Source organism: Alnus glutinosa, chromosome 10 (genome assembly GCF_958979055.1).
Source record: "Alnus glutinosa chromosome 10, dhAlnGlut1.1, whole genome shotgun sequence".
Lineage (NCBI taxonomy): Eukaryota > Viridiplantae > Streptophyta > Magnoliopsida > Fagales > Betulaceae > Alnus > Alnus glutinosa.
Window position 1 is genome coordinate 204,942 of NC_084895.1, and position 22,603 is coordinate 227,544.

Here is a 22,603-nt window from a genome sequence, read left to right on the forward strand (position 1 = left end):
TAATTCAAAAGGCATTTTCTAACTCGTACCACCCTATTGAAAGTTCATATTTGAACTCTCACTTTTACTTTAATGATCATTTGCGATAAATTCTCTTTACACATAAAGTATGTTTGAACTACTAATTTTTAAGTTAATTATGTTTGAAATCATGTTTTAAAAGTATTTTGGCTTAGCCCGTAAATTTTATTAAAGTCATATTTAATTTAACTACCTATTTTTAATTCATTCTTTAAATCATGGTTTATCAAAATAAGATGTCTTGAAATTTATCATTTTAGTTATTTACTTGTTTAATCTGTTTCACATTAATATCTTTAATATCTTAACTCGTACCTAGTAGTCAAATTCTTAGAGGAAACGTCTCTTGTCGTTGAGTTGTCTTGGTTGTTGGTTGTCTCCTCGCTAGGGTGTCGTCCTCATAGTTGCAGTTAGGATGCTTCCTTGAATTGGTCTCATGCTCTTCCCGTTGTCGCGTAGATGATGACGTTCACTTCTCGTCCAAATGGACTCGTGTAACTATCGAACATATGATCTTCTAGCTGATTCGTCATCTCCTTTGAGGTAGGTGCAACGCCTATGAAGTTTCTGATCCCTATTATGCTGGTTGATCGCGCTCTTCAAGATTCCCACCTCCTTCAATGCGACTTAGGAATACGTCGTCACATCTCAAGAGAACGGTAGTTAGTCTACTCTCACAAGAAACTCTCTCTTACATTGCCTATAGCCTAACACATCCATGCTAGACTCCTCTAAAAGACTAAGCGACTCAACACTTAGACCTACCCATTACAATGTCACCAACGAGGGGCCACGCATCTTTTGACCTAAGGGTTTATCCTCTACCTACACAACTCCACATACGCGGACGAGTCAAAGGGAGGTGTTGCACTTGAATCAATTGAGACGCATGCAACACTTCCGAACAAAGGAAGAGGTCATTGTTTAGGTGGCATGGCTTGTCTATTCAAAACTATGCCACGTAAACAACACAAACTATGACAGATGCATTACAAGAATCATGCAATGCACACAAGAAATTTTGACTAAGTCTTCTTATCTTTGTTGAAGCTTTTAGACTCCTAAGGCTCTTTTGTTATCCATAGACTAACATAAACCTAGACTTCCGCTTTTTCTATCAGCCCTAGAGCTAACTGCTCTGATACCATTTGTTGTGACGACCAATTTTTTTATTATTATTATTATTGAAAGGCCATTTGGCCTTTGCATCTTGTGAAGGGCCATTTGGCCCTTCATTTGTTTTTCTCATGTGGGGTGCAAGTGCCCCACACACACATATATATATATATATTATACTCTTTCTTTCTTTTTTTCTATTTTGTTTTATAATTTCTTTTCTTTGGACCTAAAATATTTTCTTACATTTTCTTTTTATGTCTACCATTTACAAGTTCATAGGATAAAAATAAAACACTTTGTTTTAATTTGCCACACTAAATAGACTTGTTTTTTATTTAATCCATATAAACCCATTATTATTATTATTCTATTTTAGCTTCATTATATTATATCTCTATAGTATAAAGATTACCACCTAGAATATAATTATTTGTCACATCTATTTAATAAACACAATTTATTAATTGCATTTTCCATTTAATTTCTTGATCTTTACATTATCTTCTTATGAGCTTGAGTTTAGGTCTTGTCTTAATGAGCTTGAAGTCGAGGATTTAAATTTTAGTGGAATCCTTTTTAATTACTTGGTCAAATAAACAAGTTAGCCCGGCTTTTGTTGCAAAAAAACTTGATAGAATTTTGGCCAATGAGGTTTGGTTGAGCTTGCATTGGAGAAATTTGGTTGAATTTGTGAAAGGGGGAGTTTCATATCAACCTTATGCCATTGTCTCTATTGGTAGATGACGAGCTGTGGCCCGAAGCCTTTTAATTTTTTTAGCTTCTGGGTTGAAAGTACTTGTTTCTTGGATTGGGATAGGGAGGGATGGAGGCTGGGGCAAGATGGTTATCCAATGTATCGGTTATATACTCGGCTTAAAGCAATGAATAGGATTATGAAAAAACATGATTTTGATACTTTTAGTGACATCAAGCATATATAAAGTTTTCCAAGCTCGTATGAGACTACAACAAGCTCAACAAGAAGTAATTGCTTCAAGTGGGGATGCTGCTTGTATTCTTAAGGAAAATGAAACTTTACATGAACTTGATAACCCATCTAGGTGACCAGAATAACTCATTTCATAAAGTTATCACAGTTAGAGCCTCCAGGAACTTGATAACCCATCTATGGGATGAGCAGGGTAATCATGTTGAAAATGAGGGTCAAATAAAGAGGGTTGCAGTGTCTTTCTACCAACAGCTGCTTTTTTTTTTTAGTTTTGAGTTTAATGATTTAAAAGCTTCTCGGGTGTCTCAGCTTATTCATCGGAAAATTTAATTTCAAACAGTTTGGACAAAACCGTCAGGAATTCCTGATGGTTTGGGCAGAAGCGCTAGGAATTGATTCCTGACGCTTTTGCCCAAACCGTCCAGAATTAATAATTACTTTTTTTTTTTTTTTATATTAATATGATTAATAATATCATTACTTTATATATATATATATATATATCATAGCTTCTACATTCTTCTTTTCATTCTTGTTCACGCCCACCAAAAGATCATCAACGGGACAACCCACCAATTGCAGGAAACCAGGTCCCAACCGCCGAAGGTTGCGTCTCTGCTTCACCAGCGTCAAAAGCATACAAGTTTCTGGGTCTCTCCGATTCACACAAGTTCTCAGGCTCCACTACCGGCGATCGGTGCTTCACTTCTCCAACGGGTTTGGTCTCCTCTTCTTGCGAAACCCAGATAAAAAAGAATCAAATAAACTTGAAAATACATAATAATTTGAAAGATACAAATACGAGACATACCGACCGTGACGAATCTGTGTACCTTACCTGGAAAGAAAATGCGTAAATCACCAAAAAGAACAAAAATTGAATCAGATCGATATTGAAAAACCCATAAAGAATAGAAACCCTAAGTGGGAGATCTGAGTGCATGGTGTATTAGATTAACAATCGCACCCAAAAATTACAAGAAATAGCCAAAAAAAAAAAAAAAATCACCTATCTTGGTCTGAGAAAAAGATCGAAAAGAAAGAAGAAAGAAGAAAAGGGGAGAAGAGAAACAAAAGGGAAGAAGAAAAAGAAAAGAAAATTTGTTTCTTAGGCAACAGTTCTGAGAAAAAGAAAAGAAAAGAAAAGAAAAAATATACGCAAAGACAAGAAAGAAGAAAGAAAAAGCAGGGGAGAAGAGATAGAGAGAGACGGTTTGGGACCAAACCGTCAACAAATTTCACAACGGTTTTAAAAGAAACCGTCATGATTTCTTTTTTTACTGACGGTTTTCATATAACCGTCTATAAATTTTTTAATTCCTGACGCTTTTCTGAAAAGCATTATTAAAAATTTAATTCTAGTCGATTTTTAAAACCATCTAGAAAAAAACCGACAAGAATTAGTCCTTTTGAGTTTAGTAGAGTTGTCACTGAAAAGGAGATAAAACAAATTGTGTTTGCTATGCCTAATAACAAAGCTGAGGGCCTTGATGGGTACCCAGCTAATTTCTACAAGAAGGTTTGGCCTGTAATTGGCACAGATGTGATTAAAGCTATTCAATCCTTTTTTTTGGTCTAATAATCTCTTAAAAGAGGTTAATGCTACCGTTATCATACTAGTGCCCAAGAAGATTAATCTTTCATGGATGGGTGATTTTCAGCTGATCTCTTGTTGAAATCTAGTATTCAAGTGCATTACCTTGCCGAGATGGAATTATTAGTTTGAATCAGACTGCATTTGTGAAGAACAGCTAGGAGCATCTCAGAAAATATTTTATTGGCTGAAGAAGTCCTTCAGAATTATCGTAAAGAGGAGGGTAAACGTCAATGTACACTGAAAGTGGATTTATTGAAGGCCTGTGACTCTGTCAATTGGTCTTTCATCTTACACTGCCTTGATTTCTTTAATAATGATAAGTAACAAGAAGTGAATATGAATGTGGAAAAGAAATAAAGTTCAGAGAGAATTCAGGAAGTTTAGAAACTGGAATGAGAAAAATGATTTGTGTTATTCATTTCTCTGTGATACAAGATATATATAGTGCTCTATTTTGCAGCACGTTTACGATATGTTGAAAACAAACTAACAACTCGCCAACTAAGTTAACAAACTAAGCTAACTAATTAGCAGATGTATCCAGCTGTAAATCCAATTGGCTAATACTCCCCCTCAAGATGAATATATGCTCAAGAAATTCATCTTAAAAATCAAATACTCAAAAGCAACCCAGCCAAGAGGTTTTGTAAACACATCTGCAAGCTGATGTTGGGAAGTAATATGAATGGTGCGAAGAAACCCTTGCTGAATTTTATCACAAATAATATGACAATCAATGTCAATGTGCTTTGTCCTTTCGTGAAAAACTGGATTTGCAGCAATGAACAATGCAGCTTTACTATAACAGAAGAGAAGTGCAAGCTGAGGATGAGAGATACGGAAGTCTTTCAACAAGGAAAACAACCAAATCAGTTCACAAGTGGTAGACGCCATTGACCGATATTCTGCCTCAGCAGAAGAATGAAAAACTGTATGTTGCTTTTTGGACTTCCAAGAGATTAACGAATCACCAAGGAAGATACAAAAACCAGTAATTGAGCAACGAGAATCAAGACATCCAACCCAGTCACTATCACAAAAACCTTTGATTTTAAAGGAAATAATAGACCTTGGCCAAGACTATTCTTAACATATCTAAGAACACGGTGAGCTGCATCCAAATGTGGTTGCCGAGGACAAGACATAAACTGACTAAGAATCTGAACAGAATATGCAATGTCTGGTCGAGTGATTGTCAAATAAATCAATCTTCCAATTAATCTTCTATATTGTGTAGTAGCATCATCAACAAGTAAAACACCTTCGTCCTTAGATGATTTCAGATTAGATTCCATAGGAAACAGAACCTGTTTAGCAGCAAGTAAACCACTATCTTCAAGAATATCAAGTGTATATTTCCGTTGACAAACAGAAATTCCAGCATCAGTGCGAGCAATTTCAAGTTCCAAAAAATACTTCACTTTGCCTATGTCCTTAAGACGGAACTGAGAGTTCAAATAGGCAGAAAGTTGAGAAATAGCAACAACATTGTTACCAACAATGATTATATTGTCAACATATACTAGTAAAGCAATGTAAGAATCTCCTTGCAGACGAGTAAAGAGAGAGTAATCTGATTTAGACTGCTCAAAACCATGATCCAAAAGAGTGTTTGAAAATTTTGAGAACCATTGACGAGATGCTTGTTTTAAGCCATAAAGAGACTTAAGCAACTTGCACACTTTCTGCTCCCCCTTAGCACCAAATCCAGGAGGAACTGACATAAACACTTCTTCATCTAATGAACCATGTAGGAATGCATTATTAACGTCTAACTGTTGCAAATGCCATCCCTTAGCAGCAGCTAAAGCAAGAAAAAGTCTAACAATTGTCAATTTAGCCACGGGTGAAAAGGTCTCATGGTAATCTAACCTTTCACACTGTGTAAACCTTTGGCCACGAGATGCGCATTATACCTCTCAATCTGACCATCAAAACGATATTTAAGTAAACCCATTTACACCCAATGGGTTTCTTGTGAGGTGGCAAATCAACAAGAGCCCAAGTATGATTTTGTTCAAGAGCTTCAGTCTCACTCTGCATAGCTGCTCTCCAGTGAGGGTATTTGACAGCTTGATGATAAAATTTTGGTTCAAAATTGGTGGACACAGATAAACTAAAGTGTTTGTGAGAATTCGAAAGCTTATCATATGTAAACAGAGGAAAGAGGATACTGATTACTTGAAGATACAACACTGGTCGAATGGATTGATGAATTGGAATGAGAAGAATTAGCAATATTACAACGAAAATCTTGCAAGTAACCAGGTGGATGTTTTATTCTAGATGATTTTCGAATAGGAATGGAAGGAACAACACTATCAGAAGTATGTTGAGTAGAAGAAATATCATTAACAAAAGCAGATTCAGAATCTAAAGGAGCAGATTCAGAATTGGAATGGGAAACAGAATCAGAATTTGAATGTGAAACTGACTCAGAGTTCAAATGTGAAACAGATTCAGAATTCATAAATTCAGAATCAGAATGTGGAAGAGGAAGAACAAAACAACCATATGAATTAGTGTGTAACAAGTTGGAAGCATATGGAGATATACTTTCATGAAAAATAACATCGCGGGATATGAATACAGATTTAGTATGTAGATCAAATAAAGTATATCCTTTAACACCTGCAGGATATCCTATGAACAAACATGGTTTAGGTCGAGGGTCAAATTTCATCCGAGAACGAGTAAGTGTGGATGCATAACAAAGACTACCAAACACACGTAAATGAGAGTATGTTGGAGGCCTTGAAAAAAGAATTTCAAAAGGAGATTTGTTTGACAAATTAGGTGTAGGAATTCTATTGATTAAATGGGTGGCTGTAAGAACACATTCTCCAAAACATAAGTGGGAGATGTGCTTGAAAATGTAGAGAACGAGCTACGTTTAATAATTGCTGATGTTTACGTTCGACAATAGCATTCTGTTAAGATGTCTCAACACAGTTACACTGATGAATGGTGCCTTTAGAAGCATAAAAATCAGGCATTGAAAATTCGACACCATTATCAATTCGGAAAACTTTGATTTTATATTTAAACTGAGTTTCAACATAAGAAAAGAAATTTTGAACAAGAATGCGAGCTTGAGACTTGATTTGCATCAAAAAAATCCAAGTGAAACGACTAAATGTATCAACAATAGTGAGAAAATATTTGGAACCATTAGTAGAAGGTACATATAATGGACCCCAAATATCGCAATGAACAAGATCGAAAGGAAAATTGGAAACACTTTTACTAACAACAAAAGGCAAACGCCGTTGCTTAGCAAGTGGACAAATTGTACAAACATGTTTAGTATTTACAAAGATTTCAGGAAATGAAGCATGTAACAAACGAAGTTTTGCTAATGATAAATGGCCTAGCCTATAATGCCAAATATCATCAGAGACATTTTTTATTGAAACATTGAAACAAATAGAATTAACACCGGAAGTAGAATCTGATTGCTGCAAGTAGAAAAGACCATGCCTTTCCTTACCCAATCCAATTATCTTCCATGGAGCCAGACTCTGTATAAAACAGAAACCAGTAATGAAGATAAAGCAACAACGAATATTTCTGAAAAGTTTACTGGCTGAAATAAGGTTGCATGAAAAAGAAGGAACATATAATACATCAGTAAGAATCAATGTATTAGAGAGTTTAACAATTCCGATATGTGTAACTAAGGCTAACTTTCCATTTGGTAATTTGACTTGTGTTGATATCACATTAGTTATAGAAGTAAAATGTATGATAGAATTGACCATATGATCAGTAGCACCGGTATCAATGATCCAAGACTTTGATACATTGATGCCGGATGCTATATTGAAAGAACGAGCAGGATGAAATATAGAATGCTTGGGATCTAAGTTGGAAAGAAATTTTGAACAATACCGACGTGTCATCTTTGAAAAAAGATGATGTTGATGATCATTAGGAACACTAACTTGATGAGCAGCAGGTTGTGAAATTTCAAATGGAGATGTAATTAAAGCCATGAGCTGATGGTATTGATCAAAAATTTCGGCATGATTTGCTGAGTGAGAGGGCACCTTCAACTTAGTAAACTTGTAGCCCAGTGGAAAACCATGTAATCGGTAACATTTGTCAATTGTGTGTTCATTTAACCCGTAGTGACTACAAACTGGCTTGTCTTTGCGCAAGGTCGACTGTTTAGCAAATCGATTCTGGTTCACTTGCACATGAGGCACTATTTTACTCAATAATGCTGCAGAATTATGAGTAAAATAGCCAATGGATGATGATGCCTCTCTCTGGCACTCTTCTTGAAGAATCAACGAAAAGACTTTGTTGATTGGAGGCACAGGATCAATAAGGAGGATTTGACCTCTAATGTACGAAAAAGTATCGTTCAAGCCCATCAAGAACTGGAAAACATATTCATGTTAAAAATAGTCTTGAACTGTCCTCAGTGAACCACACGAACAAAGAGGAATTGGACGATAGCTACTCAACTTGTCCCATAATGCCTTGAGTTTGGTGAAATATGCACCGATGGAGAGATTATCTTGAGATAATGCAGAAATGGACTTTTGAAGGTAATATATAGATAACGCTAGATGCGATATCTTTGGAGATGGAGTTCAGAATCCATGAAAGAACCATGGTATTGCATCTGATCCCTGCACGGTATGCTGATCCAGCAACATTTGATGGTTTCTTGATGGATCCGTCAATGAAACCGAGTTTGTTCTTGGCTGTGAGAGCCATAACTATGAAGCGACTCCAAGTTTGATAATTCTCCCTGTCCAAAAGCTGAGAAACAAGCATGGAGCTTGGACTATCTTCATGATCGAGATAGTAAGGATTTGAAGATTCCTCATTCAAAGAAAAGATGAATTTGGAACTGATTCAGAAGAATTCGGAACAGGTGTAGATGAAGAAGAAGGAATGGATTCAAAAGGAACTGAAAAACTGAATTCGGTAGCCATGAGAGATTGATTAGCAAAAAAAATTGCTCTGATACCATAACAAGAACTGAATATGAATGCGGAAAGAAAGAAAGTTCAGAGAGAATTCAAGAAGTTTAGAAACTAGAATGAGAAAAATGATTCGTGTTATTCATTTCTCTGTGATACAAGATATATATAGTGCTCTGTTTTACAGCACGTTTACAATATATTAAAAACAAATTAACAACTCGCTAACTAAGTTAACAAACTAAGCTAACTAATTAACAGATGTATCCAGCTGGCTAATAATAAGTACATAATTATAGAGGCCATATCAAAAGTGCCACAAGCAGCACATAAAGATTAAATTAGAAAATATAAAATAATTAATACATCACAAAAGTTAGAGTCTAATACAAAATGGAGACAATTCAGCAACCTCATCCATAATGCCCTAGAGGGGCATAAGGATCCTTCAGACCCTTCTTTCTTCTCCTGCATCAGAATCTATGTAATTGTAGGGTTACCACAATTACATAAGCGGATATGTGAGTCTACAGTCTCAATAAGTATAAAAATTATTGACCTTTATTATGAGCCTCATTTTAGAAGATATTTCCGCATGTAATTATAATAACAACTATATGAGGTTTTAAAAAGAAGTGTTCTTCATGTAAAACTACTAAAACATAGCTTATAAAATAAGCACAGCTAACTTGTTTAATAATACCAAAAAAAAAAAAAAAAATCCAATTACCTTTTCTTTGGCATTTTCTTTTACTATGTATAACCTTAGCTATACACATATATATGTTTCATGTCCCACAACTGCAAAACATATACATACAAGTACATCTAAAGCACGAAAGCAATCACAAGCATTAATAAATTCATAAATCTCACGTTATGCAATTTCTTACTCTTATTATACTCTCTCGCTCTCTAGGGCCTTACTCCCCGACGACTTTACGATAGGGCCTTACTCCTCGCGGCTTATAGGGGCTTTATTCCCCTGCTTATAGTTAAAGGGGCCTTGCACCCCAGGGCATTACTCCCTACCGTTTAAATCCCTCACTTATTTTTCAGCACCGGGGCCTCAACCTATCAGTCTGAAGACTTATCTTTCTTAGTTTTACAACCAAGGGGCCTTACTCCCACCTTTATTTAGTGTCTTATCATTCATTTTATGCACATTTATGTAGTATGTCATGATCATGATGCACTTCATATCTTGTTTATTAAATCATAAAACATCTTAAAACATATCATATTCATCAAAAGTAAATAATCATGTTACTCATAAAATAATCAAGCTCCATTTATAAAACAATGTCATTTTTAAAAAACAAGTATCAAGTCTCAATAAGTAGCTAATCCTTACACACACCCCGCAAAGCATTGTCAGATTGCCTATGAAATTTTTTACTAATCATTAGCTTTGAAGTTATTCAAAGTGTTCATAAAAGTAACCAAAAACTTCTAAGAATAACAGTCTTGTTCTAAAAACTCTAAAGATTTGAGAATATAGAACCCAAACCATTTATGTCTAGATTTAGACTATCAGAAAGGTAACATAGAAAACTTCTTGTTTGGTAAAGGTTTTTTTAGATGAGTTTTGATTTTTAATAGTAATAAGAAGTTATTGATGTGATATAAAGTAGAAAGAATTTATATAGAAAAGTGAACAGTTTTGTTTTATAGTGGATATTGTTGTTTGAATGATAATAAAAAGTAATTGATGTGATATAAAAAGTAAAAAAAAGTTATAATAATTTTAGGTCGCTTTTTTTTTTTTTAAGGAAAAGAAAAAGTGGAGGCAAGAATCTTTGCCAAACAAGGGAGAGTTTGTTGTAAATCTCTCTAACTTGAGAGCTTTAAGAAGGGATACCTTGTTTCTGATCACCTCTTATGCACTGTAACATAGTTTCTTCACTCTGCTACAGTCGAGGAATGAATTCGAGAATTCCTCTCAGGCCACGAGTGGTAATTATTCTTTGTTTGGATATTGGAAAATGTACTCTTTCTTCGTAGAGTCCTAGCATGCCTCTTACTTTATTCATTTGATTATCGAGATCAACCAATGGCGGTAGAAAAATGGCACAGTTAGCTGGTTTCAACTACCAAGTCGCCTAAAGCGATAATCTTCTGGGACTGCAACTGGTCGCCTTTTCTGCATACATAAGGCTAGAATTTTGCCACCAGGAACCCAACTTTCAAATTCCCTAGCCAAGAATGCAGCATCCAATTCTATGGATTCACTCAAATTGTTCTGATGCCTTTTAATACACTAATGGTCTGTTTGTTTGAGGGTAATATATATTTTGAAAAATATTTTTAGTAGTTTTTTTTTTATGTTTGCTGCAATTCAAAATGATAGTTAACAGAAATTATTTCCAGTTTGATAAAAAAAAAAAAAAAACCTCTTTAATTTTTGGAAAAAGGCTTTTTGAATTTAAATTCTTCATTCGTACACGCACGTTCGTTAGAATTTGCCACCGCCGGATACTATAGTTTGTTGACGGCCCAAATTTGCTTCAAAGGTTTCCGTATTTTGGGATCCGAGCACTAAAATTCTGCGACACTGGCTACCGAATTCTGGCAACTTTTGCTGGATTCCGGTGACTGTCGTAGGAATCTGACGAATGCGGCCGAAATCCAGCCAACCGATTCCGGAATCTAACCATATGCACTGGATTCCGGCCACCGTAGCCAAATTTTGGCAATTCTGGTTGGAATCTGGCCAGCATAGCCAGATTCAACCCCATCGCTGAAATCTGGCAATAGAAGCTGGATCCCTATGAATCTAGCCAAAATCTGGCAGCTGAAATTTTGTCATCGATGGTTTTTCGACGTTGGTAATTTTTTCGTACGAACCAAACATCGAAAAATATTTTCAGAGAAACCATTATTTCTAAAAAATAATTTCGTTGAAAATATTTTACGATAAAAAACATTTTACGTTGAAACAAACAGAGCATTAGTGTATTCTTTTCTCTCTCTTTATGATAATTTACATCTTAGATGTAATTGCAGTTTGTCGGTCCATGGAAGCTAAACATAATAGCCCTAAATACTAATGTCAAAACAACAAAGAAAAACAATTTTTTTTTTTTTTTTTCCTTTTTCCTCGTTACAAGGAAGAAAGACATGTCAAGATTTCTAGATCACCTGTGGTACATTGTGCTTTTCATAAGAAACATTCTTCAACTTTCGATAAGAAACGTAACAGACGAGTTATGCCAGAAGATTATAAAGTTTATTTAGTCCTCTTTTCCTGTACGTAACATGGATCTGAGCTTCAAATAAAGCTAGCCTTCAGCCTGCCAAATGAGGGTAAATGCAATCATTAGAACACTTCTACACATATGGATGAATGATAAACATCGAAGAGAACAGTTCTAAAACACATTTCTCTCTCTAGCTCAAAAAAGAAAGAAGAAATCAGAGGCACAATTCATTTTCCTCTCCCAGTGCCCGTGTCAGCTAAGTAGCCTACATAAAAATTTTAGGTACCAATTGCCATATTCATCAGATCAAAGTCCTTAACCTCCATTGTTGTTATCTCAAATAAGAACTAGCAGGAGAGTACTCAAGGCTTTGGATGATATCATGCTCTCCTTGTCTAGGGTGACAGCTTGCTACCACTATGCCAAAAGCTCCCAAGAAGTTTGAGATTATTCAAAAAAAGAAAAGAAAAAAAGAACATGTTTATATGACATATCAGCAAAGAAAGACCTTTAGACTGACTATGGTTTATTTGGCAGCAGAGGTTTGTAGGATATTGGGATAGTTAGGGGCTAGGGTTTTGGTGTTAGAGGCCTAGAAAATATGAAGAAATATAGGACTTATGGTGCAAAGGAAGGACAGGATTTGGAAAAGAAAAACAGAAATATAAGCTATGTTTGGCAAACCCTCTTCCCTTTCTCTAAAAAAAAATCAACTTCAAAACATTTTATTTTTTATATCACATCAATTACTTTTTAACCTCCTTTGGGCTCATTCGATAATGTGGCAAGTTTGGGAGCCTTGCTCCCGGCACTAAGTCAATATAGTGCTGGATATCTCTCATGGGCGACAGTCCTTCGGGCATCTCTTCAGGCATGATGTCTTGGAATTCTTCTAACATTGGTCGCATTATCTCGAGAACTTTTTGTGAGATGGAGTTCGGAGTTCCCTCGGTCACCAATGCTATGATGTCTCAGGCCTCCTTAACTTCTTCTATAAATTCTAATCTAGTGGATAGGAGGATTGGCTTACCCTTGAAATGAGTTAAATTTTCGACTTCTTATAAGGGTCGAAATGTTATCTTCCGACCATCTCAAAAAATAGTGTAAACGTTAGCCCCTCCCTATTGCTGGGCATCCATGTCAAACTGCCAAGGTCTTCCCAGGATTAAGTGGCATGCGTTCATATCCACTACATCACACAAAATAGAATCCGAGTAATGCTTACCGATTGAAAATGTGAAACGAAATCTCTAGGTTACTAGTGTCTTGGTTCCCTGCTTGATCCATCCGATCTTGTATGGGGCTGGGTGCTTCTCAATTTTCAAACCCAACTTCAAAACCATCCCCTTAGACACTAAATTCTCCCTGCTACCACCATCAATAATCACATCACATACCCTCTGGTTGATTGTGCAGCGAGTTCGAAAAATCTTGTGCCTTTGAGATTGATCCTCTTGTCTCGGGGTCAAGAGTAAATGTTGAATTACTAATGATCAAGAAAGTGGGATTCCCTCATCAGTGTCAGCCAACTCCTCTTCCTCATACTCGAGTGTATCATCATCTCCATATGGGTTAGAAGTCAAGCTTCAAGGCTTGAGGATCGGATTCTTCCCCTTTCCGTGCTTCAGAGGGTAACGTGAAGGTTCGGGAAGATAAAAGGAAGGTTGTCGTGGCTAATTGCGGATTGCTTTGGGAGTGGAGAGGTCAACTAGAAAATATCAAAGTGGAGGTTTACCGGGCTCTTTTGTGCGTGATTGAAGGGCTGGAAGCTTTTGGGCCAAGTACTACCAAGCCCAGCGGTTCTACCCTAAAGGCTCCTAAGTATACCCAAAAGCCTGGCTGATTTTGTCTAAGCCCACCAAACTTCGCAAGAAAGGAGTGAAGCTGCGGGCTGGGAAAGGCCTTATCCAGCCGTGCAAGCCCTTTGTCAACAGGGTCCCCAAGCTAGGCTTGGACTTGAGACCTACAATCTTTTCGGGCTCTGCTGTGGGTCGTGGTTGTACGAGTCCCTCTGTCTTGGATGGTGGCTCCCCAGAGACATTGTCGACGGTTCAGGTGTGTCTTCCTTTGGTTCAGCTTCCTTCGTTTTCAAGAGGCTCGAAAATGGCAATCATGGGTTTGATTGATGGTGGGAATCTTTCCAAGGTGTCGCCAGTAGTTATGGTTCGTTCCCAGAATTCGTCGGCAACTCTGGTTCATTCCCAGAAATCGCCAGCAACTTTGGTTCACTCCCAGAAATCGCCAGAGATTTCAGTTCAACACCGTCTAGAGGCTTTGGTCCTCCCTCTCCCTTCCGATGGAGTTCTGGATGGAGCGGCTTCCTCTAGGCTTCTCTCTGCGTATGGTTTGGGTAGGCAAGGTGACGGTGAGGTTGGAGAGGCCCTTTATTCCCCTCTGTGTATCTATCCCCCTATTGCATTAGGAGATTCTAGTTACTCAGATTGGGCTTTTCATTGTGTGAAGGAGATTTGTCCTATTGTGGGGATCTCTTGTGTGGGTCATGAGTAGCAGTCTTTGGCTCTTTTGACAGTTATTGAAGAAGAACATCGTGGTGAGGAATTGGCTTCTCTCTCTAATCTTGGTATAAAAGGCAGCAAGAAGCTAAGAAATTTGAAGTGCTCCATCAACTATGATGCCATAGGCGAGTGTTTAAGTTGTGAAAAATGCAAGACTGTTTAAGTTGTGAAAAATGCAAGACTCATGCCTTGTAGCGTTGTGCGCAGTTTATGGGGGCATCATCATGTGGGGCTTCAAGTGGAATTTTTTGATTATGTGGGTCAAACGATGGTGGAGAAGTTAGACAAGTGTGTGGGGGATTTCACCTTGGCTGTAATTCTGATAGGTTAGAAGGCTTCTTTGGGTTGAGATTGCTGGTTTGGGGGTGTATTGGGGTGTTTTTGCTCTTTCTAGTTGGATGTTTCCTTTTGTATACTTCATGTGCATTTAGGGGCGCCTTACACTTTTAATAAAATTTGTCGATTACTTATAAAAATAAAAATAAAAAATAAAAAATTGAAACAGAAATGTTACTAGAAGATTTCTAACATGGTGAGAATGAGAATACCCTTAGGGTTGTGGCCTGGCTGAGGGACCTTACTATAAATACCATAATTTACTACTTTTAGACATTCACCATACTCACCACTATGGTTCAATGAAAATGATCTTCTAATTTGTATAAGACCAACCTGTTAATCAAATAGGACACAAAACATTCTCATTGTGATGAAAAAGAGGTGTAAAGAGAACAACCCTCAGGGTGTACTGCAAAAAGAGAAACTTAATACGGAAAAATGGCCATCGAGTGCAAAGTTTGATGAGCTTAATGAGGTGATAGTATGTCCATATGAACTCCAAAGGATGAAATCAAATCATTCAACGTTTGTCAAGGACTTACAGTTTCATCTTAGCCAATTTTTCTCATATGAAGAATCCAGGAATGTATCATTACTGTTTGCATATTGAAGCAACTATAAGCTCCGTGGCTATTGCGATTCATAGGAAATTACTCCATAGAACTGCAACTAGCACGCTAAACAGTATGGTTGTGGACACCACCACTCCAATGGAATCAAATTTAATGGTTGACGATGAACATAAAGCCCATTGAATATCAACTAAACTGAGCCTCAATCTCAACTAATTACAAGGGTCTCACAATTTTTCTCATATAAAAAATAGACCCAAAATTGGTAACTTGAATTAATAATCTCACTTTCTCCAACTTTTCTTTCTTCATAACAGAATCAGAGTCTAATGGTCGGAACGCCAATGCATATTGTATAAAAGAATAAATAAAATTGGTCATTAATTTGATTAACTGGGAAAAAAAAAAAAAAAGGAGGAAGAATTACTAGGTTACGAAACACGTAAACTAGAGAAATTACCTGACCGGAACTCGATTTCGGATAAGATACTGCCTCGAGGTTAAAGACTCTGGCTTCCAGAGCATCAAATTTCTGCTTCACCTACAAGTAAAAAGAAAATGCAAAACGAAAACAAAACAAGCAAAAGTTTTTATCTTTTTTAAAGTAAAAAAAGAAAAAAAGTGGAGGGAATATGTTTGTTTGATAAGCGGCTACTTACATCAGAGAAGAGAGCGTAGCGATCGATCCCAATGTCTCTCCAGACCAAGCGGGAAACTGCAGTTCCTGCCACCGAAAACCCCACACCGAACCATATCAACCGAGTTCTTATCATCTTCCTCTCCTCTTTTTCTTTTCAAACCACAGGAAGAGAATGCGATTTGATCGGTCCTTGAGAAATCTTTTTTACTTCTCTGGGTTACAATAATATTATTTTGTGTTTTCTCTAATCTCTACTGAGTGTAATAACCCTTGGTTAAACCGGACAGCCCGTTGAACCCGACTAATCTGATTGGATTGGCGTCTGATTGGATCCGCTGATCCAAGATAGCGGGAGAATGAAGTAATTTTATGCGGATTTATAAAATAAAAATGAATTAGCTTTTAAAATTACCATTTATATTTAACGGTGATTTTAAATACCATCTCATTTTTTTATGGTCATTTAATATACATGTAGAATTACTCGATAGAAGGGTATGCTTCTAGAAATAAGAATGGAAACAATCCATTTACCAAAAAAGTAATGCTAAAAATCACATTTTTATCGCATAATTATAGTATAATATTGATATGATAGTGTTAACCAACTTTTAAATCAGTAATTGTTAAAAAAAATAGTTGGTTAAGACTGTCACGTCAGCATTGTGAGATAGTTATGAGATAAAAATGTAAAGATTTGTCTTAGGTACTATTTTTCTATAGTTTTTTCAACGGTCTATATTTAATTTTAAATTTTTCATAAAAAAGAGAGATAATAAAATTAAATCTGAACCGTTAAAAAAATTACATGAGATCTTTTGTAGTTTTTTTTACAACACCTATGCCAAATTCAAAATGTATAGTATTACTCTTAGAAAAGAATAATGTTATGTCCTATATTTTTATCTTATAATTACTCAATAATATTAAAGTGACACTTCAAATCAATCACTTCTTTTTTATTAAAAAAAAAAAATTAATAATGATTCATCCAAAGTTAATTGAAAATCCCACGTAGACCTTGTTGAATAAATATTAAAAAAAATATATAATATTTATCATTTCTCCTTAGCAAAATCATGGACATAAGAATATGTATTTCCATGGACTTTATTTATGTGACCAATTAGAAATAGATAGAAGGTTGAAGGTGTCCAAGGAAACAGGCAAGAGTATGTTTTTTTAAAATAAAATTAAAGATATGATTCCTTGTCTACTTTTCACACAACTAAAAACGTAACTATTCTATGTGGCAGAGAATTATAGGCTAGTTGTGATTTTCTTTTTTTTCAAAGAGCCTGACACATAAAATAGTTGTGTTTTTAGTTGTGTGAAAAGTTGGTAGAGAATTATATCTCATAAAATTATTAGGTCGAGAGAAGTGACTTGTTGGATAGCAGTGACTTAATGAGACTAGCTAGAACTTCACAGAGCTAGGGAGTAGGATTTCCTACCACTCTAAAAACAAAATTGTAGATTCTTAAATTACGAAATTGAAGTAATTTTAAGCATCGAAATGATTGAAAAACGTTAATTATTAAAAATGTGACATGTTACAGTTGATAATTGAGTATATTTTCATCAGATTCTTGCTTTAAATGTTGTAAAAAACTTTGAAATTTTATAATTTTTTAAAAATTACAAGAAATTTCAATCCGAAGTTAAAGATCAAAAAAAAGAAAAGAAAAGTAGCTGGATAGTCAACAAAAGAGCCCAGCTCGTTAGTGGAGGCCAATCAAGAAAAGCCTACAACTTTATCTCCTATTACTAACTCTATGCTATATAGGAACGTATTCTCTTGTTTGGATTACATCATCTATTTTATTCTATTTTATTTTATTTATTTATTTTTTTCAAAGAAGCCAATTTGTGTTTCCTCAATCGAAATAGGAACCTTCGAGAGATGAGAGTCATGAGACAGGAAATTCTCTAATGATTCACTCTCTCTCTCTCTCTCTCTCTCTCTCTCTCTCTCTCTCTCTCTCTCTCTCTCTCTCTCTCTCTCTCTATATATATATATATATATATATAGAAGGAAGTGATCCTTACACTTTTTGTGCACAACAATGTCAGAACATCAAGGCACATTGGCGTGGGAACCAATGTGTAGGTTCCACCCCAATATACCTTGGTGTTGTGCATTGTGAATGTTTTGATCATTTCTCATATATATATAGAGAAATGATCCCTATACTTATTTCTCACAACAGTCCTACAACAAGCTGATGTGGCTGGTAATATTTTATTATTTTTTTTGTTTTGTAAAAGGGATTTGATTCATACACAACATCATCACAACAACTACACAATAACCCCTCACATGAGGATGAGCCCCGGTGTGTGAGGTCTACTCTCATGTGAGGGGTTGTTGTGTGGTTGTTGTGTTGGTGTTGTAAATTTAACATTTTCCTTTGTAAAAAAATAATAAAATATTACCAGCCACATCAGCTTATTGTAGGGCTGTTGTGAGAAATGAGTGTAGAGATCATTTCTCATATATATATATATGATAAATGATTAAAACACACATACTACACAACACTAAGGCACAATGGAGTGTGATTCACACATGGACCCTACTCCATTGTACCTTGGTGTTATGTCATTGTTGTATAGTGTGAGTGTAAGGATCACTCCCATATATATATATATAGGAAAATGTTAAATTTACAACACCAACACAACAACCCCTCACATGAGGGTGGACCCCACTATCCCACATAATGGGGTCCACCCTCATGTGAGGAGTTGTATGGTTGTTGTGATGATGTTGTGTAAGAATCAAATCTCATATATATATATATATATATATATATATATATATATATATATGGAAAATGTTAGATTTACAACACTAATAAAACAACTGTACAACAATCCCTCACATGAGGGTGGGTCCCACATACTGGGGCTCACCCTCATGTGAGGGGTTGTTGTACAGTTGTTGTATTTGTGTTGTACAATAATCAAATCCCTATATATATATATAGAGAAATGATCCCTACAATCATTTCTCACAACAGCCCCACAACAAGCTGACGTGGCCGGTAGTATTTTATTATTTTTTACAAAAAGAAAACAAAACAAAACAAAAAAAGTAATAAAATATTACCAGCCACGTCAGCTTGTTGTGGGGCTGTTGTGAGAAATGAGTGTAGGGATCATTTCTTATATATATATATATATAGGAAAATGTTAGATTTATAACACCAACACAACAACTGCACAACAACCCCTCACATGAGGGTGGAGCCCACACACTGAGCTCTACCCTCATGTGAGAGGTTGTTGTGCACTTGTTGTGATGGTGTAGTGCAAGAATCAAATTCCTAATCAGATTATTTTTATTTCATTTCATTCCATCTTTATTTATTATTTTTTTTTTTTAGATACCATTTCATTCCATCTTAATTAGTTCTTTTAGTTTCATTCCTTTCTTTTTGTTGAAGTATTATTTACGTGTTAACTTTCTATTTTTGCTATTGGTTGGGACTGGCGAAAAAGTGCTAAATGATTATCTTTTTGACATTTTACCCCCTTTTAGAAAAGTTTTACTAATTTAAGTGTCAGAGGGCCTCTGGTCCTTCAGAAATCAAAACCGTAAAATTCCTTTCTGAAAAGCGGCACGAAATCACAGTCGGTTTTCACTTTTTCAGCCCCTATACATTTCTAAGGATTCTCTCTTAGGAAAAGTTCAGCCATGTTTTTTTTTTTTTTTTTTTTGGGCTTTAACAAAACTAATTAGCCAATTCTAAACTTGATTATTTGGGTTAAGAAACGTTTGAGTTTGCGATTTTAAAAAATACGATTTAAAAATAGCGATTTTAAAAATGCAATTTGCGTTTGACAAAATCGAAATTTGATCTTTAAAATAGTAGGTTAGTCTTTAAAATTATGCGTTTTCAAAAAAACACTCACTTGCGTTTTCAAATTGCAATTTTTTAAAAATGCAATTTTCAAATAATTCATTTTTTACGATTTGGTTCAAAATTGCACTTTTTATTTACAAAATCGCAATCTCAAACGCACCCTTAGCTGACCCCATTGCCGAAACTTGCATGTGTTTGGATGTTACATCGAATAATATGAAAATGTGTTAGAATATATATTTTAAATGATTAAATTTACAGTTTTTTTTATCAGTTTAAGTTTTTAGAATAAGTAGTGATTCAATACGAGAGAGTCGTGAGTTCGAATCCTAACTCTATAATTCACATAATATTTTAGTTAAAAAAAAATTCACGGCTTCACTTGTTGAGAGGAAGTATTAAAATATATAATTTAAATAATTAAATTTTTTATTTTCTATTAGCTTAAGCTTTTGGAAGCGATAATTTAACAAAATAAAGAAAAAGTCTTAAGATCAAATTTGAGGCCATACACAAGATAAGATTGGAGAAGTATATATATATATATTTAGGTCGTGGGGTAGCTTTGTGGGTCTCTCATACAAATTATTATCTCCTATTCAATCATTTCTCTTGGTATTGTGAAGTAAATAATAATAATAATAATAGAAAAAAAAAAAAGAGACTATTGTATACCCATTAAAAAACATTACGGATTTGGAACTGCCCCTTAACAGTGTGCATGGCTCTATCTGAAGAAATAGTTGATCTAAATAGCATTCAAGTCTTTGGATTCTCTATTGTAAAACATCCCTTTTCAAGACAAACGCACTCTCATTTTGTCAATCAATCTTTTGTTTCATTGAAACATTGGTGAGTGACATCGACGGAATCTAGATTGAGATTTCTTATGAGAGCCGTGGGGTCGAAGATATTCCGATTGTTACTCGTAGTTATTTTAGATTAAAATCGATAATTTTTTACACGACCGACAAATTTGATACGAATTTATCTTAAAATTAACGGGTAATAAATATATTCTTATCTCTATAAATCGACATGATCTAAACAAAATACTGTACCACAAACTTTGTAATAGTATGTATCACTATCTTAAACCGTCCCCTTCCTATCTCACTCGGCCAGCCAGCATGTTTAGTCGTTTAGCAAAATCAAAGTTTTCGGGTGATAAAATGACAACAAAACTACGTTGTCGATATACGTGTCAGTTTACCAATGGCTTGGTGTAGTCCTCACTAACATCATTGGGAGTCATCCACTCTCCGAAAAGGGTCCCGCCCATCGGCATCGGCGGTCGCCACCAATAATTGGATAACTCTCCTCCTCCTAATCCTCTCTGTACTCAAGCTGGCACCAATTGTCTCCTTCTGCGTCCTCTCTCTCTCCCTCTCTCTCTCTCTCTCTCTCTCTCTCTCTCTCTCGTCCTAAATACTACGTTCCCTATGCATTAACAAAGAAGCACAAATGCAATTAGCAATGCTTCCACTTACATATCTTTGCCTCTCGTTTATGTCGTTTATCACCTTCACATCAATCCCAGACTCGGTCTCCAGTGCAAAAGAATCATTAACGTCGTCGTCGTCGTCGTCGATATATGAAATCCTCGAGGCCCATGGGCTACCGATGGGCCTGCTGCCCAAGGGTGTGAAAGAGTTCGACATTGATGAGACCGGGCGGTTCCAGGTGCACTTGGATCAGGCCTGCAGCGCCAACTTCAAGAGCTCGTTGCATTACGATCGGAACGTTTCGGGGACTCTGACCTTCGGTCAGATCGGGTCCTTGTCGGGGATTTTGTCGCAGGAGTTGTTTCTTTGGTTCCCAGTGAAGGCGATTCGGGTGGACATACCCAGCTCCGGCTTGATTTACTTCGATGTCGGCGTGGTTTATAAGCAATTCTCTTTATCGCTGTTCGAAACGCCGCCGGATTGTTTGGCAGCGAGGACAGTGGAGCCCGAGGTTTGTTTTCGTTTGCCCCATGTTTGTGAATTTTTGAAACTTTAACATCTGGGTTGCTCTGTTTTTTGTCGATAATGAAAATTGTCAGATCAAAAATTTTGATACTTTGGGTATTATGGAACTGAGTTTGGGAAGCTAGGATATCAGTTTGATCAGGAAGATTTTGCGGAGATTGTGACGGAGAGGGTGTCAGTTCAATCGGCTGAAGCCTGATGGGTTCTTCCATTCCCCTTGTAAATTTCGTCGGAGAGTCTGGATTTTGAGGTTCTATGTTTCCATCCAGTGTGCTTCCTTGCTTGCTCTTTCCGTCGGGCCAGCTGCTGTGTATGCAATGATGGTGGGCGAATTGGATTGAGAGGCAGTGGATGTAATAATCGCATTGGCACTTTTCCTGCAGAATATAAAATGAGACAGACAGGGCCATCTGTTTGAGATAAATTCATCTTCTTTTTTCTGTAATATAATTTGTAAACTAATCAAGAATAAAAACCTTTCTTTCTTTATTTTTGTTCCTTCAATTCTTTCTATTATCAGTTTTGACAATTGCTTTTTGCTTCTATTTGACATCTTTGTTATTATTCGTCTGTATCTCTTTTTGGTTTAAAAACTATGACATAATATCAATTTAGATTAGTGGTTTACGGTTGGTGGCTGGGATCAAGGGAGTTAAAGTATGCAAACTTCTCTCTCTCTTTGGTATTGTCAGAGATAATGATCAAGCAAATCACAAACATCAGCATGCTGCAGATAATTGCTTTGCTTGCGATTAATGGTTTAGGGGGTCAATTGCTTTGCTTGTGATTGGAGAAATGGAAGAAAAAGTTTGAATTTTTGTTCTAAAAACCCCCCATGAAAGCCCAAAAATGGAACCCCCTGACTTCCTCAAAG

The 22,603-nt window shown here is 36.0% G+C and overlaps 2 protein-coding genes across 3 annotated transcripts; one reads left to right on the forward strand and one right to left on the reverse strand.

Moving 5' to 3' along the window:
* Positions 1–11,670: 11,670 nt before the first annotated feature.
* On the reverse strand, positions 11,671–16,105 carry LOC133880384 (uncharacterized). The gene is made up of 3 exons (XM_062319337.1): positions 15,910–16,105; positions 15,711–15,791; positions 11,671–11,916 (listed from the first exon to the last, which is right to left on the reverse strand). Exons 1-3 carry the CDS (start codon positions 16,021–16,023, stop codon positions 11,905–11,907), a joined length of 207 nt encoding a protein of 68 aa, XP_062175321.1. The 5' UTR covers positions 16,024–16,105; the 3' UTR covers positions 11,671–11,904.
* Positions 16,106–21,104: 4,999 nt separating this feature from the next.
* On the forward strand, positions 21,105–22,218 carry LOC133880132 (uncharacterized). 2 transcript variants are annotated; one of them, XM_062319013.1, is made up of 2 exons: positions 21,105–21,715; positions 21,842–22,218. In XM_062319013.1, exons 1-2 carry the CDS (start codon positions 21,224–21,226, stop codon positions 21,926–21,928), a joined length of 579 nt encoding a protein of 192 aa, XP_062174997.1. In that variant the 5' UTR covers positions 21,105–21,223; the 3' UTR covers positions 21,929–22,218. The 2 variants fall into 2 exon arrangements, with proteins under 2 accessions (XP_062174997.1, XP_062174998.1); XM_062319014.1 differs by having other exon boundaries at positions 21,851–22,218.
* Positions 22,219–22,603: the final 385 nt, after the last annotated feature.

Excerpts from the sequence above, each read along its gene's own strand:
- LOC133880384 (XM_062319337.1), bottom strand. The coding sequence starts at position 16,023 with ATGATAAGAACTCGGTTGATATGGTTCGGTGTGGGGTTTTCGGTGGCA. Across the intron at positions 15,792-15,909 it reads GCTACGCTCTCTTCTCTGAT|GTGAAGCAGAAATTTGATGC; the intron begins GTAAGTAGCCGC and ends TTTTACTTGTAG.
- LOC133880132 (XM_062319013.1), top strand. The coding sequence starts at position 21,224 with ATGCAATTAGCAATGCTTCCACTTACATATCTTTGCCTCTCGTTTATG. Across the intron at positions 21,716-21,841 it reads CGAGGACAGTGGAGCCCGAG|TTTGGGAAGCTAGGATATCA; the intron begins GTTTGTTTTCGT and ends TATGGAACTGAG.